Source organism: Bufo gargarizans, chromosome 2, assembly GCF_014858855.1.
Source record: "Bufo gargarizans isolate SCDJY-AF-19 chromosome 2, ASM1485885v1, whole genome shotgun sequence".
Lineage (NCBI taxonomy): Eukaryota > Metazoa > Chordata > Amphibia > Anura > Bufonidae > Bufo > Bufo gargarizans.
In genome coordinates this window covers 612,734,289-612,757,928 of record NC_058081.1, presented here as the reverse complement: position 1 = coordinate 612,757,928, position 23,640 = coordinate 612,734,289, and the positions used below count along the sequence as shown (strand labels likewise).

Here is a 23,640-nt window from a genome sequence, read left to right as displayed (position 1 = left end):
CTTACTTGTCAGGTGGATGTTGGTCACGTGGGGTCCTTTATTATTTATTAGATAATGTTTTTTCATTGGTTGGAAACTGGGAGGTGGTATTCTTAATAGTAAACCCTGTTGGCGTACGACACGCCCGAATAATTGAGATCATAATTCTGGTGAAGAGAAAAACCAAATCAGTGCCAGCTAGGCTGGCATGGAATGCTGGCCGAATGAGCGCCAGGTTATGATGAGTCAGGCTTCAGAGGTCTCGCCCATGGCCTGCATTCTCCCACCCACTTTTTGTATACTTGGCGAGGGAGATGGAAAAGGGCAAAAAAAAACTCACAATTTTGGGCACAAAGTTGATCCATTCCCCACTTGGGCTATTTAATTGTTAGGACTTAGTATTGATAGATCTTGATTAAAATGAGTGACAAAATAATTGTCATCAAAACTTTGGCTCACTCTTGGCAAATTGGGTAGTTTCAGAACATTTAGATGTCAAGCAAATCCATGGACGCCAATGTATTAGTAATATGGGTGGAATTTTTCTTTCAATGTTTGGCTTATGGATATTGCAAAAGGAATAAGATATTACTGTCACTGATCCTATACACTGCCATGATTCTTCACCTAGATTTTCTGGTAGACCACCTGCACATGATTTAGATTAATAGTAGCCACACTGGTTAATGCCCGCTTACATGGACCAGTTTTTCAAACCGTAATACAAGATTGGTGGTTCATAGATTTGTTTGTGAGGATGATGATGGCCATTATCTGCCAAGCATTGTGTTGTACAGATACATGATACAGCGCCCATGGAAATCCATAGGCCCATACATCTGATTGATATAGAGGTTTGTGAAATTGCTTCTTGAGGTGAAAACTATATCATACAGAGGTACCATATGGCGGCACGTGATGTACTGAAGTATCCCTAATAGGGAACCATTTGAAGCTCTGTACACATTGTACTGATATATGCATGAGGCTCAAGACTGGCATAAAAGTGGTATTACCATTTTCATCTAATAGCCACAATTTCCTCATAAAATGATGGTTATTTTGCTTTAGTATAGGGGGTATGGTATGCTGCAAAAGCAATAATGTACGATAAGTGCAGTCTAAATGAAAAAGTACTTAGGTCTAAACCACAATGGACAGTTTCTACAATTCTGGCCCAATCAATAAAATAAAAATGATGCAGAAAATAATTTGCTGTGTGCCTTGAGATAATAACATATGTTGCCTGGCCCAGCGCACAGTCATGTAAACTGGATCGGGCACTTTGTATTGTATCACAGCCTCTACAGCTCATACATTGTGCAAGCTTCATCCAGAGAAGAGGATAATACATCTTTAGGAAGAAATATATGCTCATTTTTCTTAAGCAGCATTCACACTGAATGAAATGTTTAGAAGTCTCGCCAAGGGGTAACTTTATTTCCTACCAGGGAGTTCAGAGACACACAGACAGAGCTATAAAGCAGAGTACAGGGAGCTGACAGCCGGCCCTGCATTAGAAAACCTATAATTCAGCAGGGATGCCAGGTCCATCCCCCCTTTCTTTCCACGCCATGATTTACAGATAGAACAAGGGAGGGGGCTCATTTTTCTGGACCAGGATAGAAAGGCTAGGACAATCAGCAGATCTTGAGAGGGCTGGAAAATGGAAGGGAAAAAGTGCACAGCAACCTTCTGGAAATTGAAAAGGAAAAGACAAGACTGCATAATAAGGAGGGTCAATGGTGGTATAAAGCAGCCTGCCAGTGTGCGCTGCCTTGTGCTGTATTGTGGATGACCATCCCTGGCATGAGAGAGCCATCTTCTGAGAACAAGGGCAGTTCCTGGAGTCTGGTATAGCCATAAATGAGAAATGTAGTTGGATAGTGGCTATCATGTCAAATAGCTACCTTAGATAAGCATCAAATGGTTCTTAAAGGGATTGGCCAATCTGGGATATTGATGGCACATCACTAGAAATATGCATCGATGTCAGATCGGAGCAAGATCTAGAGGTGGGGCCCGCACCTATCTCCAGAATAGGGCCCCCGAATCGAAGGAGAGCACACCACACCGCCATGAGAGTTCTGAAAACAGCCGAGCGGTGAATACAGAGTGTGGCACGCAAGAGTGGCCACCTCTCAATTCACCGCTATAAGACTGCTGAAAATAGCTGAGCCAGAGCTCTGCTATTTTTGAAACTCTCATAGCGGTGAATGGAGGGTGGTTGCACATGCATGGATGCTCTCCCTTCGCTTTGGGGGCCCCGTTCTGGAGATCAAAGTGGGTTCCAGATGTGGGACCTGCACCTATCTAACAATGTTAGCATATCCATGTCTCAAATGAGACAACCTCTTTAAAGTGGTTCTCTGGGAATAAGGAAAATTAAAATACTTAAATATTACTTTTTTATAAATATATTCTCAAATACCTTTTATTAGTTATAAGTGCTCATTTTGTCTAGGGAGAAATCATTAGAAGAAATAAAATGGCCGTGATCTTATTAGTTCACACGTAACCTGTCCTAATCACACATCATCCTCATTCTCATCCTCCTCTACTTGTCATGGATTATCATCCTGAATAGAGCTGATAAGATCTTCAGCTGAATCTCTGTGGGAATGGAGTCCACGAGTAGACATAAAGTACTGAGAGAACGGACAGGACAGACTGTGGTAATGTGGGGCTGTGGTAATGTAGACTGCATACAAGTGCTGCTGCTCATCAGCCACATCCCCACTGTCCTCTCTGTACTTCATGTCTCCTCATGAACTCCATTTCTACAGAGATTCAGCAAAAGATCTTATTATCTGTATTCAAGATCATAATCCCTGACAAGCAGAGCAGAGAGGAGGATGAGGCAGCTCTTCACCTCAGTGTTCTGAAGTAACTGTCCTGCTGAGTGATTAGGACAGGTTTTGTGTGCACTAATAGGACGGCAACCATTTTATTTCTCCTATTGATTGCTGCCTAGACAAAAGGAGCCATTGTAACTGATGAAAGGTACTTGGGAATAAATTTATAATAAAGTAATATTTAAGTATTTTCATTTTCTTAATTCCTGGAGAACCCCTTTAAGTAAAATGGAGTATCTATACCAAAGATTGCCATCCACAGCCTGGTACATATAAATATTTTTTATCAACTACTTGGGTCTGAGTGATAATCACTAGTTTATCATGTTTTTTTCTGTACACAGATCCGTATTGACTATATATCTCAGGTTCTAGGATGTGTCTATACGTTACATTGTCACAGGCCCGGATCCTCAGTGATGCATTGTGGGAGTTACCGCAGCACTCAGGGTGTTTCAGGACTGCCGCCAAAGATTTAATATTTGTTTGAAATGAGAAACGATTCTCAAATGAATTTAGAAAGCTCTGGAATTAATGTCACCTCCCTTTCAATTTCTGATGCTTGCTGATTTGAATATTTATAAATATCAGTAAATTATTTATTGGGGCAATCTGCCGTACCATTTAACAATTGCATTTAACACTTTGCATGCTGCAGCCGCATGTGTTATTAACAGGGTCGGTAGCCTCATATATGGACAAATCTTTATGGTAAACTTCACTTTTGGGTAATAAGACAAAGGCTTTGGTTAACCTTTGATTACGTATTGGACATTTAATTTCCAGCAGTTTTCTGGTGTACTGTTAGGGTGCCTCTATTCCGTCAATGTAGGGCACACCACAACAGTCCTATCAATAATCTGCAAGTCTCCTCTATCACCTATAGGGGAGTTTTATGTCTCAATATTACCGTCTTAGCATTCGTTAAACTTCACAAGTAGATGTTCCAATGTACCAGGTACGTAATAACTCCTAGGACCACTGTAGCATTTGTACACTATTGTGTCTATGTTGTGCGGGGTGTTGTAGTACTCTGGACATGTGCAGTCCCTGGGGGTCACCCTGGCACAATGTGATGAAAGTTCTAGTTTGTGCCATTGACACAAGTGTTGATGCTGGTGATGAGTCGTCTGCACTGCACAGACAATCAGTTCATCAGATGCAAGCAATTAAGTTTACCTAATGAAAATACACAGGATTAATATTTCATCTGGCTGTTTGGAAGATGTGGTACTAACAAGCTTGGTGAATGACAGCTGGAAACAGATGCCCCTCTTTTTAAAGAATAAGCCACAGACCGAGACCTTCCAGATATATTTCAGGTAGCACAATACAAGAATGAGATTTAACAAGAGATTACCAAAAGAGGAGGAAGGATTTCTAGAATTTTGGGATTTCTTTTTTGCCCTGTACAAATGTGCAAAAATTTGGATACCACTTTATGGTATTTATGGTCAAACATCTATGGTGTATTAGTATTGTGCATTCTGAATGTCTTCAGCTTTGGGGGAGGTATTTCATAGCTTCACACATGAAGGTACTACTTAGATTTTGTCAGCTTCCATTATTTCAAGATGGTTGTATGGGTCATTTTACTACACGTCAGCAGTCTACAGAAGTGAGAGCATGCTTCTATCAGAAAAATAATCCAAGAATACAAGCAAAAAAAAATAAAAAATTAATGGAAATTTCATTGCAGCACGCTCACTAAAATTCCTAGTCTCCTGGAAGCGTAAAACTGACAAGGACACAATCAGGGACAATGAATGTCCAAGGTCATTTCCTGAACTAAAAGCAATAATGTGTTTTATTGATAATCTGGATGGTAGAATGTGCTGTATACTGGATACACCAGCATGCAGTGATTTTCATTCTAACCCCATGAATACATGGGTGTATGGTACCGAGGGCCACATCCACATTACAGTGGGGGGGCTCACAAATTTCAGCTGTGTCTTGACTTGAAAGAGCTTATGGAGGCCTAAACCATGGAAGTTCTAAAGAAAATTGTTGTTACATGGGAAGTCTGAGACAATAAATCATTTTTTTAAAGAATTTTATATACTGACACACTTGTATATTAGATATTTTTAGAATTTGCAGAATTGACTCAAATAGGGCTGATCTACAATACTAGACACAGACTATGGACAGGAGTGGTGGTGGGAAGAAGTAGACACAATTTCTAATCTCAGACATGCCCTTTTAGCAGACATCACATTAAGTACAGTGGGACTCATTTACTAAAGACTGGCATTTTACACCCCGTAAAAACCCTATCTGAGTAAAACGCAATCATATTATTAAGAGACGCAGGCCCCTTAATAAATTTATTGCATCTGTGATGTCGAGAAACTGAAACCTAAGCTAGCTGGAAGCTGGCATAGACTTCGGTTATACTGTTTTCTGGCGTAATATATGGTAAATTTGTTGGGCAATGGTGGCCCCCCTACCAATAAGCAACACGCACTGTCTTAAAGAAGTGGCGACAGCAGCTAAGAGAGGCAGAAAGTCGTAAAATCATTGCACAGAATGCTGTTGCATAAACATTTTTACCTTTTTGACACCAGAAAACTGGTGTATATAGCATTGAAGATGAGCCCCAGAAACTCCCAAAAAATGGATTAGCCAGGTAAAGTTTAAAGGGATTTTCCAAGTTTTTTTCTACTGATCCTCAGGTTAGGTGATCAGTATCTGATTGGTGGGAGTCTGACTCCTGCCACCCCTGCCAATCAGCTGTTTGACAAGTCCGTGGTTCTCACCAGAGCTCCTAGCAGCCTACCAAGCACAGCGCCCTCCATTGGATTGCAGCACTGCCCAGTGTCGGACTGGGGTACTAGTGTAACTGATTCTGGGAGCCCACTTTAGGGCTACTGCACACAAACTTATTTTTTCCATGTCCGTACCGTTCCCTTCACTTCAATGGGGCCGCAAAAAAAAAAAAAAATGACTCTGTGTGCATTCTGTGTCTATGTTCGCATGGCTGTTCTGCACGGATACGTACTGTGTATAATGTGATGGAAAGAGGCAATATGAAGTATCACAATACATTAGTAAGTGTCTTGTAGTAACTGCATGATAAATGCAATTTACTGAAGTGAGACAAACCCTTTAACCCCTTTAAGCATAAATGTCTGGCGTGAAATTTACTAAATCGTAACCTCCTCAGATTGCACATAATCTACATTATATTTAAAAGGGTTGTCCTACCATAATGACCTATTGCCTATCTACAGGATAGGTGATAAATATCAGATTGCTGGGGTCTGACTGCTGGAAAACCCACTGATCATGAAAAAAGGGGTCCTGAGACATTCAATTACATTACCACCAATGTATGTACACAAGGGTCTTAAGAACACGTTCCCTTAATCATGGGGGGTCCCAGCAGTCAGACCCCTATCAATGAGACACTTATCACCTGTCGTGTCATAGCTGTTGGACCTTTTCACATTCCCTATCTTTAAAGGTTTTCTTTGGGTGTAAAAATAAAATAAAAATTTAAAACCTGGCCCAAAATATGTGTCCACTTTTCTAGTTATCCTCTATCCACAGGATCGGGGATAACTAAGTGATCCGTGGGGGTCTAAATGCTGGAGCCCCCACTGATCCCCCTTCTTGATTGAGTGGCAGGTCGAGCATATGCCCCGCCTCTCCATCCATTCTCCATGGGGTCGTCAGAGATGGTGGAGTACAGCGCTGGCTATTTCCAGTGGTCCCAAGGAAAATAAATGGAGCAGCAGGGCATACGGGGAAACAGGACCCGTTCCTGGAATCAGTGGGAGGTCGCAAAATGGTGTGGAGAGGATAACTTGAAAACCTGGACAACCCCTTTAATTTCTCCGCCAATCCATCTCTTTACATGGCAGCAGTGATGCCTGTAAATATGGAATATCATCACTGCCGCCATGTAAACCATATGTGTCAATACTGGAGAATGTGACGCATTGTGCAGAATTTTTCAGTCATAAGTCCAACCCCCTTTGCAGGTCACAACCTTTAAAGGGAACCTGTCACCTGGATTTTGGGTATAGAGCTGAGGACATGGGTGGCTAGATGGCCGCTAGCACATCCGCAATACCCAGTCCCCATAGCTCTGTGTGCTTTTATTGTGTAAGAAAACCGATTTGATACATATGCAAATTACCCTGAGATGAGTCCTGTCCCTGACTCATCTCACATACAGGACTCATCTCAGGTTAATTTGCATATGTATCAAATCGGTTTTTTTACACAATAAAAGCACACAGAGCTATGGGGACTGGATATTGCGGATGTGCTAGCGGCCATCTAGCAACCCATGTCCTCAGCTCTATACACAAAATCCGGGTGACAGGTTCCCTTTAACAAAGCCCAAGCAAAGATGCTAGAGGAGCAACGTGAGCAAAGGGCCCAAATGGAGGGTCATAACTGAAACAAAGGCATAAGGGTCACCTGAGGCAGGGTAATAGTGGTGATCCTGGAGCAGGGTTAACTGGAGAAGAGGCAATATTAGTGGTGCATTTAGAGTGGGGGCATCTGGAGCTGGGGCACTAATGGGGGTGCACCTAAAGCAAAGGCATTAGGGTCGCCTGAGGCAGGGTAATAGTGGTGATCCTGGAGCAGAGGTATTAGGGGGGCAACTGGAGAAGAGGCAATATTAGGGGTGCATTTAGAGTGCGGGCATTGGGGGGCATCTGGAGCTGAGGCACTTATGAGGGTGCACTTAAAAATGAGGCAGTGGGGGGACCTAGGGCAGAGTTCCCCCAATACCACTCTGAACTCTGCAGAGAGCAGCACACATTCATAGATCTGTGTCTGCTATAAACAAATCCCCTATTTCCCCCTTACAGTCTCCTACAGCTCACTACTGTCACACACTGTCCTTCTCTCTAGCAGCCAGTTTTCTGATAGCGGGGAGGGCAGGAGGATGGCCAGACATGTTCTCTCCTCCTTCACTGACAGCAGCCGGGAAGTTTAGAAGATACTGCAGGGCCTCCTGTACAATTTACACCAGTAGGAGGCTGCATCGCTGTGAGATACAATAATTATATCTCCTGAGAAACAAGAGAAATAATTACTCCTCCGTATTATCTTTGGGAGCAGGAGACTGGGGGCCCACCGAGAAATCCTCCGCCTCCCCAGTGGGCCAGTCCGAGCCTGGCTGTGCCCCATTTACTTGAATAGAGCTGAGCTGCACGTAGGCTATGTGACCATCAAACGTGATGTCCCTGGCTTAGGGTAAACTGCAAGGAGTCCGCAGGACTCGCTGTGGCCTTTTCAATCAGCTGTTCAGTGAGGGTCTTGGGTGTCAGACCGCCACTGATCAGATACTGAGGATAGGTAATCTGTATAAAAGACTAAGAAAACACCTTTAAATAAGGTAGTAAAACTCTGTTTCAATTTACATATACTTCTGTTTCATGGCTTTCTTCAAGAAATCGTCATCATTGATATTTCAGATTAATACTTTATGTTCATTGATCTAGAATTAGTCAGGTAGGTTTAAAGCTGAACCACATCCTCCATATTACAACCCATTTTGCAGTTAGGCTTGGTTCACACAGTATAATTTTGGTGAAAATTTTATTTTACCTTTCTAAAAATAAAAATAAATCACAAACAATATACTTTTTTTCTACAAGAGCTGTGTGACCTATAGCCACCCTGTATAAGACGCATATCCCAGCATACTCCCAGGTGGATTTTCCATAGATTAGAATGAAGAAGCAGAGTTCCTCCTTGCAGATCTTTCTCCCGTGCATCCTCACTACTTTTGGAAGGCAGGCCCTTGAGGCAATTAAATAGCGCTGGCATTGTTTTAAGAGGAAGTTGTGTGTGTAAATAAAGTAGTTGGTGAGTTTGTGCTGGGAAAAAGATGAAAATGTTCAGTTTGACAGGCCGGTTTTATGAATGTCTTCCTTATATTGATGTAAAATAAAAGAATTTTTGTTTGGGCTAAATGAAATAAAGCGGGATGTTTATTTTAACAGAGTAATAACATGCTGGGCTCGTCAGACCAGTGCAGGAGCAGCCAGTTAACCATTTCTACTCCACTGTGATTAACATCCATTTCTTGATTATTCACCATGGTCACCTTCACATTTTCTTATGGATTTATGTGTACCCAGTGAGATACAGCCATGACACCCCCAAGCCCTAACCTTAGACATAGCTCAGGGTCCGGACACTGTTAAGGAGAGTTGTACTGGCCGCCCCTTTAACATGTCGAACCTCCAGTGTGTTTGCTGTAAACGGTGGGGTTAGAGGATTATATTTGGGAGCAGTGCAGCGGGGTCTGACTTACACCAGTACATTGCCGGCAACATGCTGAAAAAGGCAGCCATGCTTCTGTTATGGCAATGGATATATGATCAGCGCTGCTTTAACGGCCAAAAGACGAAGAGCGTAACTCACAAGTCCTAAATAAATAAGGTGGCTTTAAAGGGAACCTGCCAGCAACAATTGTCAGGGCACTGCAGGTCCTGATAAACTGAAATCAAACCTGCCCCCTATAAAACTCTGAGCAGTTCCCTTTTGGCGATGGACAGGTACTTTTTCCAGTTATACCTTTGTCCATGGAGTCATTGGGGTGTCTTAAAGCAATGGTGGAGTCACCGCTGTGAACCAGCCCTTCTTAGTTGGATTGACATCCTCATGGGCTGGACACGTTATCGGCTGTGGCACTAAATTCTCATGCTGGGAGGATGTCAGTCTAATTAAGATGGGCTGGGTCATAGCAGTGACTCCACCATTGTTCTGAGACCCCCCCATAGGGGAGATTTATCAAAACTGGTGCAAAGGAAAGCTGGTTTAGTTATCTGTAGCAACCAGATTGATCCTTTAACCCCTTTAGCCCTGGGCGATTTTCAGTTTTTGTGTTTTCGTTTTTTACTCCCTGCCTTCCTGGAGCCATAACCTTTTTATTTTTCCATTCGCATAGCCATGTGTGGGCTTTTTTTTTGCGGGACAAGTTGTAATTTCTAATGGCATCATTTACTTTTGCATACGATGTGGTGGGAAGCTGGAACGAAAATTGCAAATGGAGGAAAATTGGCCAAAAAAAAATAAAATAAATATTCCGCCATAGTTTTATGGGTTTTGTTTTTATAGCGTACCCTATGCAGTAAAACTGACATGTCTGTTTCATTCTGTGGGTTAGTACAGTTACAGCACAAGCGGGCGCCATGTTTAAAGACCCGATTAGCGCTGTACATGTATGGCGCCAGTCATGAAGGGGTTCATTTTCAAAGCAGCTCTGAAAAGTGAAAGGTGGAATCTGATTGGTGCCTATGTGCAACTAAGCCAGTTTCCCTTTGCACTGGTTTTTATGCATCTCCCCCATGACTCTGAGACAGTGATCCATGGATCACATTTCCATACAGACAGGTACTTTTTCAAAGTTATAAATCTCTAAAAAGGGACTGCTGAGCGTTTCATAGGGTGCATGTCTGATTTCATTATAACAGGACCTGCATTGTAATGCCATTAGTTTTATACGTTGCTGATGAGTTCTTTTTAAGATTCAGTGACATTTCTCACCTTTGTATCTTATGAGAACATTGCAAAAATGAATGTTTAAAGAGGACCTGTCACCACAAAATGCAATGCAATCTGACAGGACCTTGTTGTAGAGCAGGAGGAGCGGAGCAGATTGATATATAGTATTTGTAAAACCTGTGCTTTTTCTACCTCCAATGAACAGCTATCGGTGCAGACGGGAGGGGTCATCAGTGATTGATGGCATTGTGGCCTCCCTCCTGTACCGATAGCTCTTCACAGGGCTGCAGATGTAAATGGAAAAATTACAAGTTTTACTGAATCTTTTGAAACTAGATTTCAATCTGCTCAGCTCCTCCTGCTCTAGAACATGGTGCTTTCAGATTGCATTGTATTTTTTGGTGAAAGGTTCTCTTTAAAGAAACTTTGTAGCATGTAGTATTTAAAAATTAAGGGGTTGTCCAGCTTTTTGTTAACTTTTTCTAAAGTATCAATAGCAGCCTGTTCTGTTCTGGCTCCTTGACTCCCTTCTACAAGGTATTGGTCCCTGTAACTTCCAGACTAAACGGGTCTCAGTGGTGACTGGCCTCAGCGATGACATGTCCCCAAGCAGCACATCACTGCTGGATCCCATGCCACCTGGAGACACATCACTGTTGAAGCCAGTCACTGGCTGCAGCAGTGCACATGAACCCATCAATGTGGAAGTTTATAGGACAGGGACTGCAGGAGGAAACTGGAACAGAATGGCAGGGAGCAGGTAAGTAGAATTCTTTTTATAACAGGGTACTTCTACCATAAAAAAAAAAAAAGCTGAATTACCCCTTTTTTTTTTTATATCTTGCATTATTTATGTATTTTGCCTGTAGCTGCACTAGAGATGAACCTGGGCACAACAAATCCTATGTCTTCAGAGGTTTCCCAGTTTAAATGGTGCCCTTAACTGTAAATTTTCGATTCACACTAAAAAATACTGCTGTGGGTATTATATTAAGAAAGAAATGTAACAATTAATTTTAGGGCACTGTAAATAATTGCGTAGATTAAAAAAGGTATCAGTATATCTTTAAATAAACCCACTGGCTAATTCTGCCGATCTACCCGCTGGAGGTATATCAGGTGCCCAAACTTACTTAAAGGGACTTTCCCTTTAAGCAATGGTTAGGTCTGCAGCTGCTGTGGGCCATGCTGGTGGTTCATATGTTGCGTTGCACCCTTGTAATTGTGTCACGGTCATTTACCACTGCTGTTCTCTACCTATAGCTGAAAGAAGTGTTTGCACTGACAGAACCTCAGGAAAGCCGAAGATGGCTGCCAAACGGAAAGGCGGCCTGAAACTAAATGCTATCTGTGCCAAACTGAGCCGGCAAGTTGTATCAGAACAGGGATCAGATACAGGAGATGCTGACGTTGGACCTTTAGAAAACAACGAAAGGAATGGAGAACAAAAGCGATTGGATCCCACTGAAGGTCTTGGCACTGATCAACGAAGTGCTGAGGAAGATAAGCGACGTAGGGAAGTGATCGAGAAATGGGTCAATGGAGAATACACAGATGAACCCACTGAAAGGACGAACAAAGACTGCAAAAGAATAGGACTGTCCGAGCTTCCCCCTGAGGGGGTCTATATGGTACAGCCTAAGGGGTGCAGCGATGAAGAAGATAACACTGAGTCCAAAGGGCCCCGAGGCAGTAGATACCTGGAAGAGAGAGAATCAGAGAGGACGGTCTCCAAGGATGCAGAAGCACCTGCTAAGCTAACCTCAGGAGCACCCTCAGGTAGGTGATTTCATAATAACACGGATCGTACCTAGCTGTGATTAGTGAAATACCCAAAAAATTCTGGTATCCCACAATGCAAGAAGAGGTTGATCATTCTATACTGATGTACATAATTACTGGGGTGAACCCCAGAGGACTGTGGGGGTATAAGGAGCATGTTAGGATCTTTCTAGCAGTAACACAATTATTTTACGCAAATTGTAAACGTGCGGCTCACCTCCAAACCAATTAGGATCAGGTGCTCACGTATATGTTTACCCCAAAAACAAGCAAAAAGTAAATATACGTAGAAACATTTCTACATATATTTACAGTAACACCATTATACAGATTAAATAGCACAGTTACATGGATGTATGATGCATTGGTTACCCTGCCCGTCCCTCCTCCGGGGTCACTGACCATGAAGCCAGACAGGAGCAGGCTGGTAAGCCCTGTCTCTAGGTCTGTGTGAGTGTTTAGGCGGTCAGGCTCTTGGCTTGGCTGTCTGCTGGTTGGCTGCGAGTGGCAGTGCTAGGCTCATAATTATGCATGAAGATATAAACAGAGCTGTTTAATTATCCTTCACCACATCAGTGACAAAGTAATTAACAAACATTGTGAGATCAATGGGAAGATGTGTGACCTTCAACAGACGCCCATAGGAAAGCATTTCCCTCTATGGGACAAGGTGACTTCGCTCATTGTGTGCACAGATAGCGGCATAAACACACAAATGACTGCAGGAGTGCAGTGCACACGGCCGCTTCTACTCACATATTGGATCAAGAAATAATCCAATGTCTTTAGTGTTTTTTTCCTTATATAGCCGGAAGGCGCTATTTTTATCTCCGAGTCCTGTGTCCCTTGAAATCTCACCAGGGGACACTGGAGGGAGCTTTATCTGCACTACATGCAAACAGAGGGGTCTAGATCTAATAAACACACAGGCCAGTTTCCTGCCCTGTTAGTGAATGAAAATGATCAGCTTTGTTCATGATCGTGGTCATCAGGCTATCACTACATTTATAATAGTCATCAGTTGCACTGTTACATCTAGAAGCCCCCATACACCTTACATTCTAATCAGCCAGGCTGGCCAACTAGCTGATGTTCCCGCGTCTCCCCTGACAGATCATGTTAGAGGAAAGAAGATTGGGCAAGTTGGATTTTTACAGCCCATCCCTAAAGCCTGTGTTAGAGAGGCAGATTTTTCGTCTGATGATCGCTAACAAGTGTTTGTAGTAACGCTCGTTAGAAATCACCTGGCAGTGTAATACTGCTGCCGATAACCCGATGAACTAGCAAGCGCTCGATCATCGGGCAATCTAAATCTTTTGACATGTTTAAAAATTATCGTTTGCAGACGGCAGGTCGTGGTGTCTAATCACAATCTGCTGCCGGCAAACAATGACTTAGTGTAGGGAAGAGAGATGGCATGGCGATCGGTCCCTTCCCATGCTGCAGAGAAGATTGCTGCATGTAATAGCAGTGGTGTCCTCCGCTAGTGAGCAGGCGACGGTCGGGAAGGAAGCATTCAGTTGGCGAGCTGTCTAATACAGCCTTTAGTTCTGGTAGGAGATAAGGTGTCTAGAAGCGGTTTTCATCTCTATTGCCATTGAAAACATGCATGCTCAATCAAACCGAGCATGCATGTGTATAGTGCAGTCCTAAGAATAGCAGTCGGCTGACAGCTATTGAAGGTGTATGGGCATCCTAAGCGACTGAGAACTAAATACTCACACTTTTATTTTATACACAAGTCCATGACACTGTCCTCATAGCTTAAGGACTAGTTCACACTAAGGATTTTGTCTTTTTCAATCCACAGCGGATTCCATTGTTTCAGTTTGAATATGTCAGAGCAGCTCTCTTTAGCCCCATTGAATGTGGACAAGGTCTTCGGCTTCCTTCACAAACACTTTTCTTGTGGCTTTTTTTCTGGCTTGTTAAAAAAAAACCCATGAATTTCATGCCTTTTTAGTGGCTTTTGTGTCCTGAGCTTCATATTTCCCGTAAACTCTATAAGGCCCCTTACACACACTTTTGATTTGGCGTTTATCTGCCACTAAAAAAAACGCCATAGAAAATGCTTTTTTTTTTTTCCTTACCGCGTGAGTTTTTTCTATTTATGGAGGCTTTTTGTAAACAAAAGCTACAGCTTTATGAAAGGTCACCTAAATAACATGTGTTTCATATTTTCCATAGGCTTTCAGCTAATGTCTGGAGCTGGTGTTTTTACCACAAAAAGCACACCAAAAACTACAGGTACAAAAAAAATGATGCTAAAATCACAAAAGTACACAAAACAAAAAATGCAGAAGATGATGATTTCAATAATTTACTGCTTAGAAAAGTATAAAAACAAACCCACACTTGCATGACATTTTGCACAAAATCAATATTCAGCCGCACATTACCCAGCATATATATATTACACATTTCCATACATTTTGACAGATAAGACTTGGCTTCCCTTCCAGTGAAATGATTCCCTTTCCTATTAGGCCAAGATGGGAGAGCAGAGACATTTATGAAAACTTTGTTTAATGTACTGAAAAGCCATCGCAGAGAACATTCAGGGAATTGATTTTCTTGCCATTGATGAACTCCTTTTTATTTTACCAGTATTAATTACTTTTCTTTTTTTTTTAAGAAATTAATTTAAAAGTCATAAAACCTAGTGAGTGAGCCAGATGTGTGTGCTAGGCAAGGATAGATCAGACTGTGTTCTCCGTGAATCTGAACATTTCTTTTTTGTGCATACAGGAGAAGCATCCTCTTTGCGAGATTATGCAGCCAACACTATGAGTGAATTTCTGGGGATGTTTGGGTACACTCAACCAAATGTGAGAGATGAGCTTGCAAAGAAGATTAGCTTTGAGAAGATCAATGCTGCTACCTCAGAGCCAAACTCTGCTGAAGACCCTCTCAGCAAAAGAGCCAGGTTCTCCAAATATGAGGAGTACATCAGAAAGCTAAAAGCTGGAGAGAACCTATCTTGGCCTGCCCATGTTATAAAAGCTGAGGAACTCAACTCCAAACCTGTACAGAGCAAAGACAACACATCAACTTTGCAGCCAACGCAGCAACCCCTAACTAGCAGAGGCCCAGGACATGAGGCAATTATTTTGCAAGAGCCCAAACCTACTGTTGTGCCCCTGACGACGGCCGGCAGCTCTCAAATGCAAGGCCTTATGTCTCGATCTTCCAAGTATGACTTTTTTATTCAGAAATTAAAAACTGGAGAGTCTTTGCGGCCACAGAATGGAAACACCTACAAAAAACCCTCCAAATATGACCTGGAGAATGTCAAGTATCTTCATCTATTCAAGCCAGGTGAAGGGAACCAAGACATGGGCGGATCGATTGCTTTTAAAACAGGAAAAGTTGGGCGCCCTTCCAAGTACGATGTGCGCAATATCCAAAAACTCACTCCACTGAAAGCTGCAGCAGTTGTCCCCAGCATATCCCCTGCCCCTCTCACAAGCACTCCCACCACTCCTGTGCCCGCGTCTGAGCAACCAGTCGCATTGCCTTTCAACACTCCAGAATATCTAAAGTCAACTTTCTCAAAGACAGACTCCATCACTACAGGGACAGTCTCCACTGTCAAGTAAGTACCTGCTGGATGGGCTCACACGCTCATACAGATATCCACTTTGCTGACATTGTCAATAGTTCAGAACTCAGAAGACGTCATTTGTAGAAAAGGAGAGGCATAGCACAGGACATAGTGCTTGCACAGTAGAAAATGGAGAAAGCATGTCCTAAAACATTTAAGCATTTAGATGTAATAGGAGCAAAAGAGGGTTTAATAAAAAAATATATATATATATATGCTGGTAGTTATTATGCAGCTTGGTGATGAGTATTTTTTACAAAATGAATAGCGTAAATAGGAACACTACAGGCAGACTAAATGTATGCGTGGGGGTGCCTGTCGCAGGAAAGGGGGATCTAAATTATGTTTATGGAGGGTTGAAGTAATTTGGGTGTGGATTACTAACATCCAGATCCAGGAGCGTGGCATGAGACGGAGCTGGATAGGGAGCTAAGTGGACTCTAACCAGCTCTGGCCTGTCTTTCTCACCAGGAATGGACTGCCCCCAGACAAGCCCCCAGAAGATGTAAATATTTACCAGAAATACATTTCCAGGTAGGAGTGGTTTGTATGGCGATGAGAATGTTTCTGTCTGTCTGTCTGTAGGACCATGTGCCAGTTCTCACCAACATCCAATCAGCAAGATGCCATATCCAGAATATTTCTTCTCTGTGTGCCATATCCATAGGAGACGTACATTATCACAAATATAGTCCAAGCTGCTATTATTTAGCTGTTCATTAAGATGATTTCACTAGTGTAACATACTTTACGTCTTTTCACTGGTAGTGTGGTTTTCTTTGTAGATTTTCAGGCAGCCAACACTGCGGGCATATTCACTGCGCGTATCAGTACCGGGAGCACTACCACTGCCTTGACCCCGAGTGTAACTACCAGGTAATATCATCCTGCCATTGCCTCTGGCTTTTAGTTAAAAGTTGTAAAATACATGTAGGGGGCAGTAGCCATACATACGAGTGACAGTTTCCTGTATTCTTGTGTTCAGAGATTTACCAGTAAGCAAGATGTTATTCGTCATTACAATATGCACAAGAAACGAGACAACTCTCTGCAACATGGATTCATGCGTTTCAGTCCTTTAGATGACTGCAGTGTTTACTATCATGGCTGCCATTTAAATGGCAAAAGCACACACTACCACTGCATGCAGGTAAGTCTTGGCCAAATACAGAAGGCCAATATGCTTTTAGGCCAAAAAAAAACCTGTTGAAGGCTACTTTCACACTAGCGTTAGTATTTTCCGGTATTGAGATCCCTCATAGGTTCCCAATACCGGAAAAAAAAAAACGCTTCAGTTTTGTCCCCATTCATTGTCAATGGTCGACAAAACATAAATGAACAGAATGGAATGCTTCAAAATGCATTCCGTTCTCATACAGGACAGCAAACCGCAGCATGCTGCGATTTGCTTTCCGTCCTGAGATGCGGAGCAAAACGGATCCATCATGACCCACAATGCAAGTCAATGGGGACGGATCCGTTTTCTCTGACACAATAGAAAACTGATCCGTCCCCCATTGACTTTCAATGGAGTTCATGACGGATCCGTCTTGGCAATGTTAAAAAAAAATACAACCGGATCCGTTCATAACGGATGCAGATGGTTGTATTATCAGTAACGGAAGCGTTTTTGCTGAACCCTGCCGGATCCAGTAAAAACGCTGGTGTGAAAGTAGCCGAACATGCTTTGCACTACATTTATTAAATGTTTTAGACACCTTTTTTGCCATGCCCAGCAAGCTGGTGGCTAACCTCCGGCACTCCAGCTGTGGTGAAACTACGACTCCCAGCATGCTCCGTTCATTTCTATGGAGTTCTGAGAACAGCCAAGCAGGTGTACATCTTGGGAGTCCTAGTTTTACCACAGCTGGAGTGCCGGAGGTTAGCCATCACAGGGCTAGACTACATGTCAATATTTTGACAGGTTTTTGTCTTTAAATGCTGGTTGAAATGAAGCTAACAAATACGTGTCTAAGGTCAGACAAATCAGTCTAATGCTGCACCAGGTTTATCAATCAGCATCCGCCACTGTGATCTGGTGCATCATTAGATCTTCACGTTTTACACTGTCGTAATCTAGCAAATCTGTCCCAATGTATGCAAGAAAGCTGGAAAACCTAATTGCTAAATATATACTGTATAGCCAGGGAGGATCATCCCCTGCTTCTAAAGAAACGTCATTCAGCATTTAACATAGATTTTTAACTTTTGAGCAACTGCTACTTTTTTTTGCATTTTGAAGATTAGTTTGCAATAGTCTCCGTCCACTGCTCAGACGGCCGGATTAGTGACGCATATCAGCGACATTTTTCAACGTAAAACTAGATATGAAAAGATTGAACTGATTGCTAAAACTGCATGGAGTTGATTTGCTTAATACATATAGAGCCAGCACCCTGTTTTATTATACAGTATACAAATACACCCCACCCAGAGCCATGATACAGCGCAGGTAACGCCCTACTCCTTGATGCTGTGTGCAGGTCGTATCTAGCCCAAATATACAGACAACACCCTATTATATTCTGCACAAAGGTGACATCTCAATATACCCCTTATGCTCCTCACATGATTTATAGGTTGTTGTTTTTTTACTGAATCCTAATTACTTATACACCTTGATGTGCACTAAAATGACTAAATTATTATGGAAGTGGCTGTTTTATTGTTATCACACCATGTTCAGTATGGACAACCCCAGCACCCAGAAATGTGCTGCTGGCATCCAGGGGTGCAGCAGCATGATGTGAGGCGATTGGTGGGGGTAAGAGGGGGGCAGCAGAAGGGGGATTATCTGTTTCTGCAGTATAGTATTGGGAAGCACAGTGGGCAGGCTATATGGCGCTGTATTTACCCTGTATGCTTTGTTGCTCTGTATGTAATGTTTTCCAAGTATGTCTTTAACAGTAGGGCTGGAGGGAAGAGGTTAAGAAATTGGCATTGGGGGTTGGGGCACCGCTTCAGGCGCACCCCTGCTGGCATCTACCTTTTAAGGCTGTTTTGTATTGATAGGGGCATCTACTGCTTGGTTGATAAATGCAATAATATGATGGCTTATTGCATGTCAGGTAGTTTGATTGCACCTCTGTGTTAGACCTCATGTACACGAATGTATTTTCATTCCGTGTCTGTTCCATTTTTAGTTTTTTTTTGCAAACCGTATACGGAACCATTCATTCCAATGGGTCCGCAAAACAACGGAAGTTACTCCGTGTGCATTCCGTTTCTGTTTGTCCGTATATCGGTTCCGCCAAAAAATTGAATGTCCTATTATGGTCCGCATTACGGACAAGGATAGTACTGTCTATTAGGCGCCAGCTGTTCCATTCCGCAAAATACGGAATGCACACAGACGTCATCCATATTTTTTTCCGGATCCGTTTGCATGAGGCCTTACTTTTGGGGGTGTCTACCCAGTGCTGCTGGTTGCTTTTCAAACTCAATTTAAAGGTGTGAAGAAGTGAAGCAACAAGATTTGTGTAGGACACACGTTGGTTATGTCCATAATTGGTGTGGATAAATTTCAGGTCCTTGTTTATATAAAGCCCACATTTTTCAAGCTTTAGAACCTAGTGCCACATTGCAAATTATTCCTCTGCAGCTTTTTGTTTAATTCTTTTTTTTTCTTTTCTGATCCCGTGGTGGGGTTCTGCTTTTTTTCAAGGTGTCAACAGTGAGTATGCTTTTGTACAGCAAACAGCTGGAGATATATTTTTTTTTTTTTTAGTTTTGGGTATTTGTCAGAGGGTTTTGTTATTGTCTGTTCTCATCAACCTGCTAGCGGGACAGGAGTGAATAGGGAACGGCACGGGAGGTAGTTTTTTTTTTCACTTGTGAGATGGTGCAGACCCTGGCACTTGGCTCTTGCTTTCCCCCCTCAGCTGCCGCATTTACAGATTCCGCACTTTTTTTTTTACTCAATATGGCAAAGTTGCCCGCTTTGCCTGGAGACAAATGCCAGAGGGAAGACAAGTTGAACATTCCATCAGTGACGTGATGACTTTGAGCTTGGACTTACAGGATTCGAATACACTTTTAGCTGTGGTTTTGTAGACCCTCGCTAATAATATCTTGTCTTTTTCTTCTCACTTTACCTAATATAGTGATATCTTGTATTGAAAAGCAAATACGTGTACTAGCTAACGTGTGCTTCTCCAATAGCTGTGGACCTAATATCTTACACACATATATACACATGGAAGCAGTGCACTGCTTGGCATCACGTCTATGCGTCATTGTCTGAGCAGTCTTCTCTTGTTTATGTATTCATAATGTGACCACTTGGCATTAAGGTGACCCCTTCTATCTCCCAGGTGGGCTGTAACAAAGTCTACACAAGCACCTCAGATGTGATGACACATGAAAACTTCCATAAGAAGAACACTCAGCTGATTAATGATGGCTTTCAGCGCTTCCGAGCCACCGAAGATTGTGGCACAGTGGAATGCCAGTTCTATGGGCAGAAAACCACTCATTTTCACTGCAGGTAATCATCATCTTCCCTGGACTGGTAGCTGCGTTGCAGCATGGCCAGTCTGTATTGGATGTGTTTCTATGTGCATAGATATGGCTGCATTATTCCTCAATCACCTCTACTAGTGGTATTTCTATGGTTACAGCTTTTTCCACTTTAATGACACCAGAGAATGCAATGCTTGTCATTTGTTTGCAGACGCCCAGGATGCAGCTTTACTTTCAAGAATAAGTGTGACATAGAGAAGCACAAGAGCTACCACATAAAAGATGATGCATATGCAAAAGATGGATTCAAGAAGTTCTACAAATACGAGGAATGCAAATACGAGGGATGTGTGTACAGCAAGGCTACCAACCACTTTCACTGTATACGCACTGGATGTGGCTTTACATTCACCTCCACCAGCCAGATGACCTCACATAAACGCAAACACGAGAGGCGACACATCCGTAGCTCAGGCGTGCTCGGGCTCTCATCTTCCCTCATGGGGGGAAAGGACAATGACCTGGAAGAGTCCAGCAATGATGATCTCATTGACTTCTCTGCAATGAGTAGCAAGAATTCTAGTCTGAGTGCCTCCCCTACAAGCCAGCAGTCTTCCGTATCCCTAGTCCCAACTGTGTCCGAAGCACCTTCACCACAAACCCATAAATCCACCAGCACCATTCCACCGACGACAAAGATCTCCACTCTACTATCCCAGACATTACCCACGAATATGCCCCTGGCTTTAGCCTTGTCTAGTTCAGCACTTCCTGCTGGTACTGGGCCATATTTTCCTATCATGAGTGGCCGTGGAAGCACCACATTACCTCTGAGTGCAAGTAATATAATGCCTGTAGCTGCCCCAGATTCTTCTCCACAGTCAGCTTCTGGGGCCAGCGATCAAAACAGCACTTCCCCTGCTGCCACATCCATAATGGAGAAGATTTCTGCTAGTAAAGGTCTGATCTCCCCAATGATGGCACGGTTGGCAGCAGCAGCACTCAAGCAGTCCCCCTCTCCTGAAGCAGGTGAGCTTCCCTTTCAGGGTTACCTATGAATTTCATATAGTATACTATAGTATACTGCTTAATGTGACTAATCTTACATAATGCAATGTTACAATTTGGAATGTATTTATTTTTTTGTTTTGTTAAAGTATTCTTCAATGATACCTGGGATGTCTTCACAATATGTTGCATACCTGAACAACCACCCTCAGATAATTATATATAATTACCGGTAGTTACAGTCTTTATTCATTTTCTAAATTATGTTTTGTAGCAGGCAATGGTCAAGCCTCAGGTCGCCTTAGCATCAAAGCAGAAATGTCAGATGCAGAGGGAACACTACAGAACAGTTCTCAGGAGCACAGCCTAGACCTGAGTTTGAACAGGTGAGAATTGCTTCCTGGAAAAGCGCCATTTTCCGTTAATGTTATGTGCTAACAAAAGCTGCAAATAGTGAAATTACGTTTTCTTTTTAATAGCATTTTACAATGTGTTTTGAAAGGTAACTTCCTCTATTTAAACACTCGTGTTCCTCTTATACAGTAATGAGCCCAACGGTCAAGACACCGTATATGATCCACTGCTCCATCCCTTGCTTGTAAATAAGGTAATATCATTTAATACCCGTTTTCATGACTAGTTCCAATTCTGTGGCTTCATGTCGAGTCTTGCACAGAATTACAGATTTGGCTCACAGTTCTACATATTTGCTTTTGGCAGAGCCAGCACTCCAGTGCAGGGGGCTCACTGAGTCTGAAAGCAGATGCTGAGAGCAGTGACTCTGGAGGTGGGGAGTCAACGCATTATCTGGGCAAAGTAATGAAGGCTCTTGATCGTGAAAAGAATGCAGAACCTTGGAAGACATACCTGCGCAGGTAACATGCAAAAATCATACCAAAGGGTAAGCTGTAAAAAATGATTAAACCAGCCTGGTTGATGTTAACACTTCTCCATGCATTGTCAGATTCGATCCAGGCGATGTGTGTGACCACCAGTGTGATTTCCTGCATAAACTGCATTTTCACTGTATTGTGGAGGAATGTGGAGCTCTTTTCAGCACTCAGGATGGAGCTATAAAACATGCAAAGTAAGTGGCTGAATTACAGTTGTGTATCTGTGATACCTACCACAGTACCACTGCATTTTCTAATCTATTTCTCTTAATTGCAGCTTTCATTTTCGGACTGATGTAGGAACAAAAGGCAGCTCCGAAATTTCTTTTACAGGAGACTCTAAAGTCTCCCCGACGTCAGCATCACCTCCTATACCCACAACTCTGCCACCTGGATATGAGGTTTCTGCTCCATGCTCTGCTGCTGTCCCATCCACGCCAACTCTACTAGCATGGAAACAGTTGGCATCATCCATACCACAAATCCCCCAAATACCAGCATCAGTTCCCAGTTTAGCCTCATCTCCCATGGCAACAACTTCGCTTGAAAATGCTAAACCTCAAGTCAAGCCAGGATTCCTACAGTTCCAGGAGAAGTGAGTTCAAAAGAAAACAGCAGCTTTTTAAAGGAAACTGATCTTATGAAATATTATATGATCACATTGTTGGAGGTCTATGAGCTCTATGGTGGCACTTTGGGATTTCGCTCAAAGGAAATCTGTCAAATTCTGTTAAAGGAGTTGTCTCACTTCAGCAAATGGCATTTATCCAAGGCACTTACCAATGTATTGCGATTGTCCATATTGCCTCCTTTACTGGCTAGAATAATTTTTCCATCACATTATACACTGCTGGCAGCCAGGGGTTATGGCCACCTTGCAATCCAGCAGTGGTGGCCGTGTTTGCACACTATAGGAAAAAGCGCTGGCCAGTCTGGTGGCTGGGACCCTAGGAGTGCGCATAGGCACACATGCGCAGCAGCTCCTGTCCCTGCCACCACGTATCTGAGCTGCAACGGAGGCAGAAAACCTGGATATAATGCTATGGAAAAATTCATCAAGCCAGCAAAGAAGGCAATATGGACAATCACAATACATAAGTACAGTAGGTGTATTTTGCTGAAGTGAGACAACCCCTTTAATACTTTCCATAGATCTTTGCTTAAAATGTTGTGCTGGAAACTTCCTGTGACAGGTATATGTTACATATGGAAGATGAACTAACCCTAAAACATTGGGCTACAATGCATACTACAGTACCTATTTAACTAAATCTAGCAGAAATCCATTATTAACGTTTGTACTTTCTCTTTTGGATACCTGTTTTGCAGTGATCCCTGTCTGGCCACCGACTGCAAATACGCAAACAAATTTCATTTTCATTGTTTGTATGGAAACTGCAAGTATGTTTGTAAGACATCAGGGAAAGCAGAGTCCCACTGCCTGGACCACATCAACCCCAACAACAGCCTAGTGAATGTCCGAGACCAGTTTGCATATTATTCCCTGCAGTGTCTGTGCCCTAATCAGGTATGTATGACATGTAATCGAACCAGTTAAAAAAAAAGTTGGTTAGACTTT

The 23,640-nt window shown here is 42.7% G+C and overlaps 1 protein-coding gene across 10 annotated transcripts in view; it reads left to right on the top strand.

The window, feature by feature from the left end:
* Nucleotides 1–23,640, top strand: part of CASZ1 (castor zinc finger 1) — a 237,335-nt gene that overhangs the window by 203,624 nt on the left and 10,071 nt on the right. For 7 of the 10 annotated variants that reach the window (XM_044282072.1, XM_044282074.1, XM_044282073.1 and 4 more), the window contains 14 exons: nucleotides 11,577–12,092; nucleotides 14,283–14,342; nucleotides 14,844–15,690; nucleotides 16,171–16,233; nucleotides 16,485–16,575; nucleotides 16,685–16,849; nucleotides 20,013–20,185; nucleotides 20,372–21,189; nucleotides 21,443–21,554; nucleotides 21,712–21,775; nucleotides 21,889–22,043; nucleotides 22,133–22,255; nucleotides 22,339–22,656; nucleotides 23,391–23,589. In XM_044282072.1, coding sequence (XP_044138007.1) covers nucleotides 11,621–12,092; nucleotides 14,283–14,342; nucleotides 14,844–15,690; nucleotides 16,171–16,233; nucleotides 16,485–16,575; nucleotides 16,685–16,849; nucleotides 20,013–20,185; nucleotides 20,372–21,189; nucleotides 21,443–21,554; nucleotides 21,712–21,775; nucleotides 21,889–22,043; nucleotides 22,133–22,255; nucleotides 22,339–22,656; nucleotides 23,391–23,589 — 3,660 coding nt within the window. In that variant the 5' untranslated portion in view covers nucleotides 11,577–11,620. The remainder of the gene's footprint in view (nucleotides 1–11,576; nucleotides 12,093–14,282; nucleotides 14,343–14,843; nucleotides 15,691–16,170; nucleotides 16,234–16,484; nucleotides 16,576–16,684; nucleotides 16,850–20,012; nucleotides 20,186–20,371; nucleotides 21,190–21,442; nucleotides 21,555–21,711; nucleotides 21,776–21,888; nucleotides 22,044–22,132; nucleotides 22,256–22,338; nucleotides 22,657–23,390; nucleotides 23,590–23,640) is intronic. The other 3 variants (XM_044282078.1, XM_044282070.1, XM_044282071.1) reach the window with 2 other exon arrangements.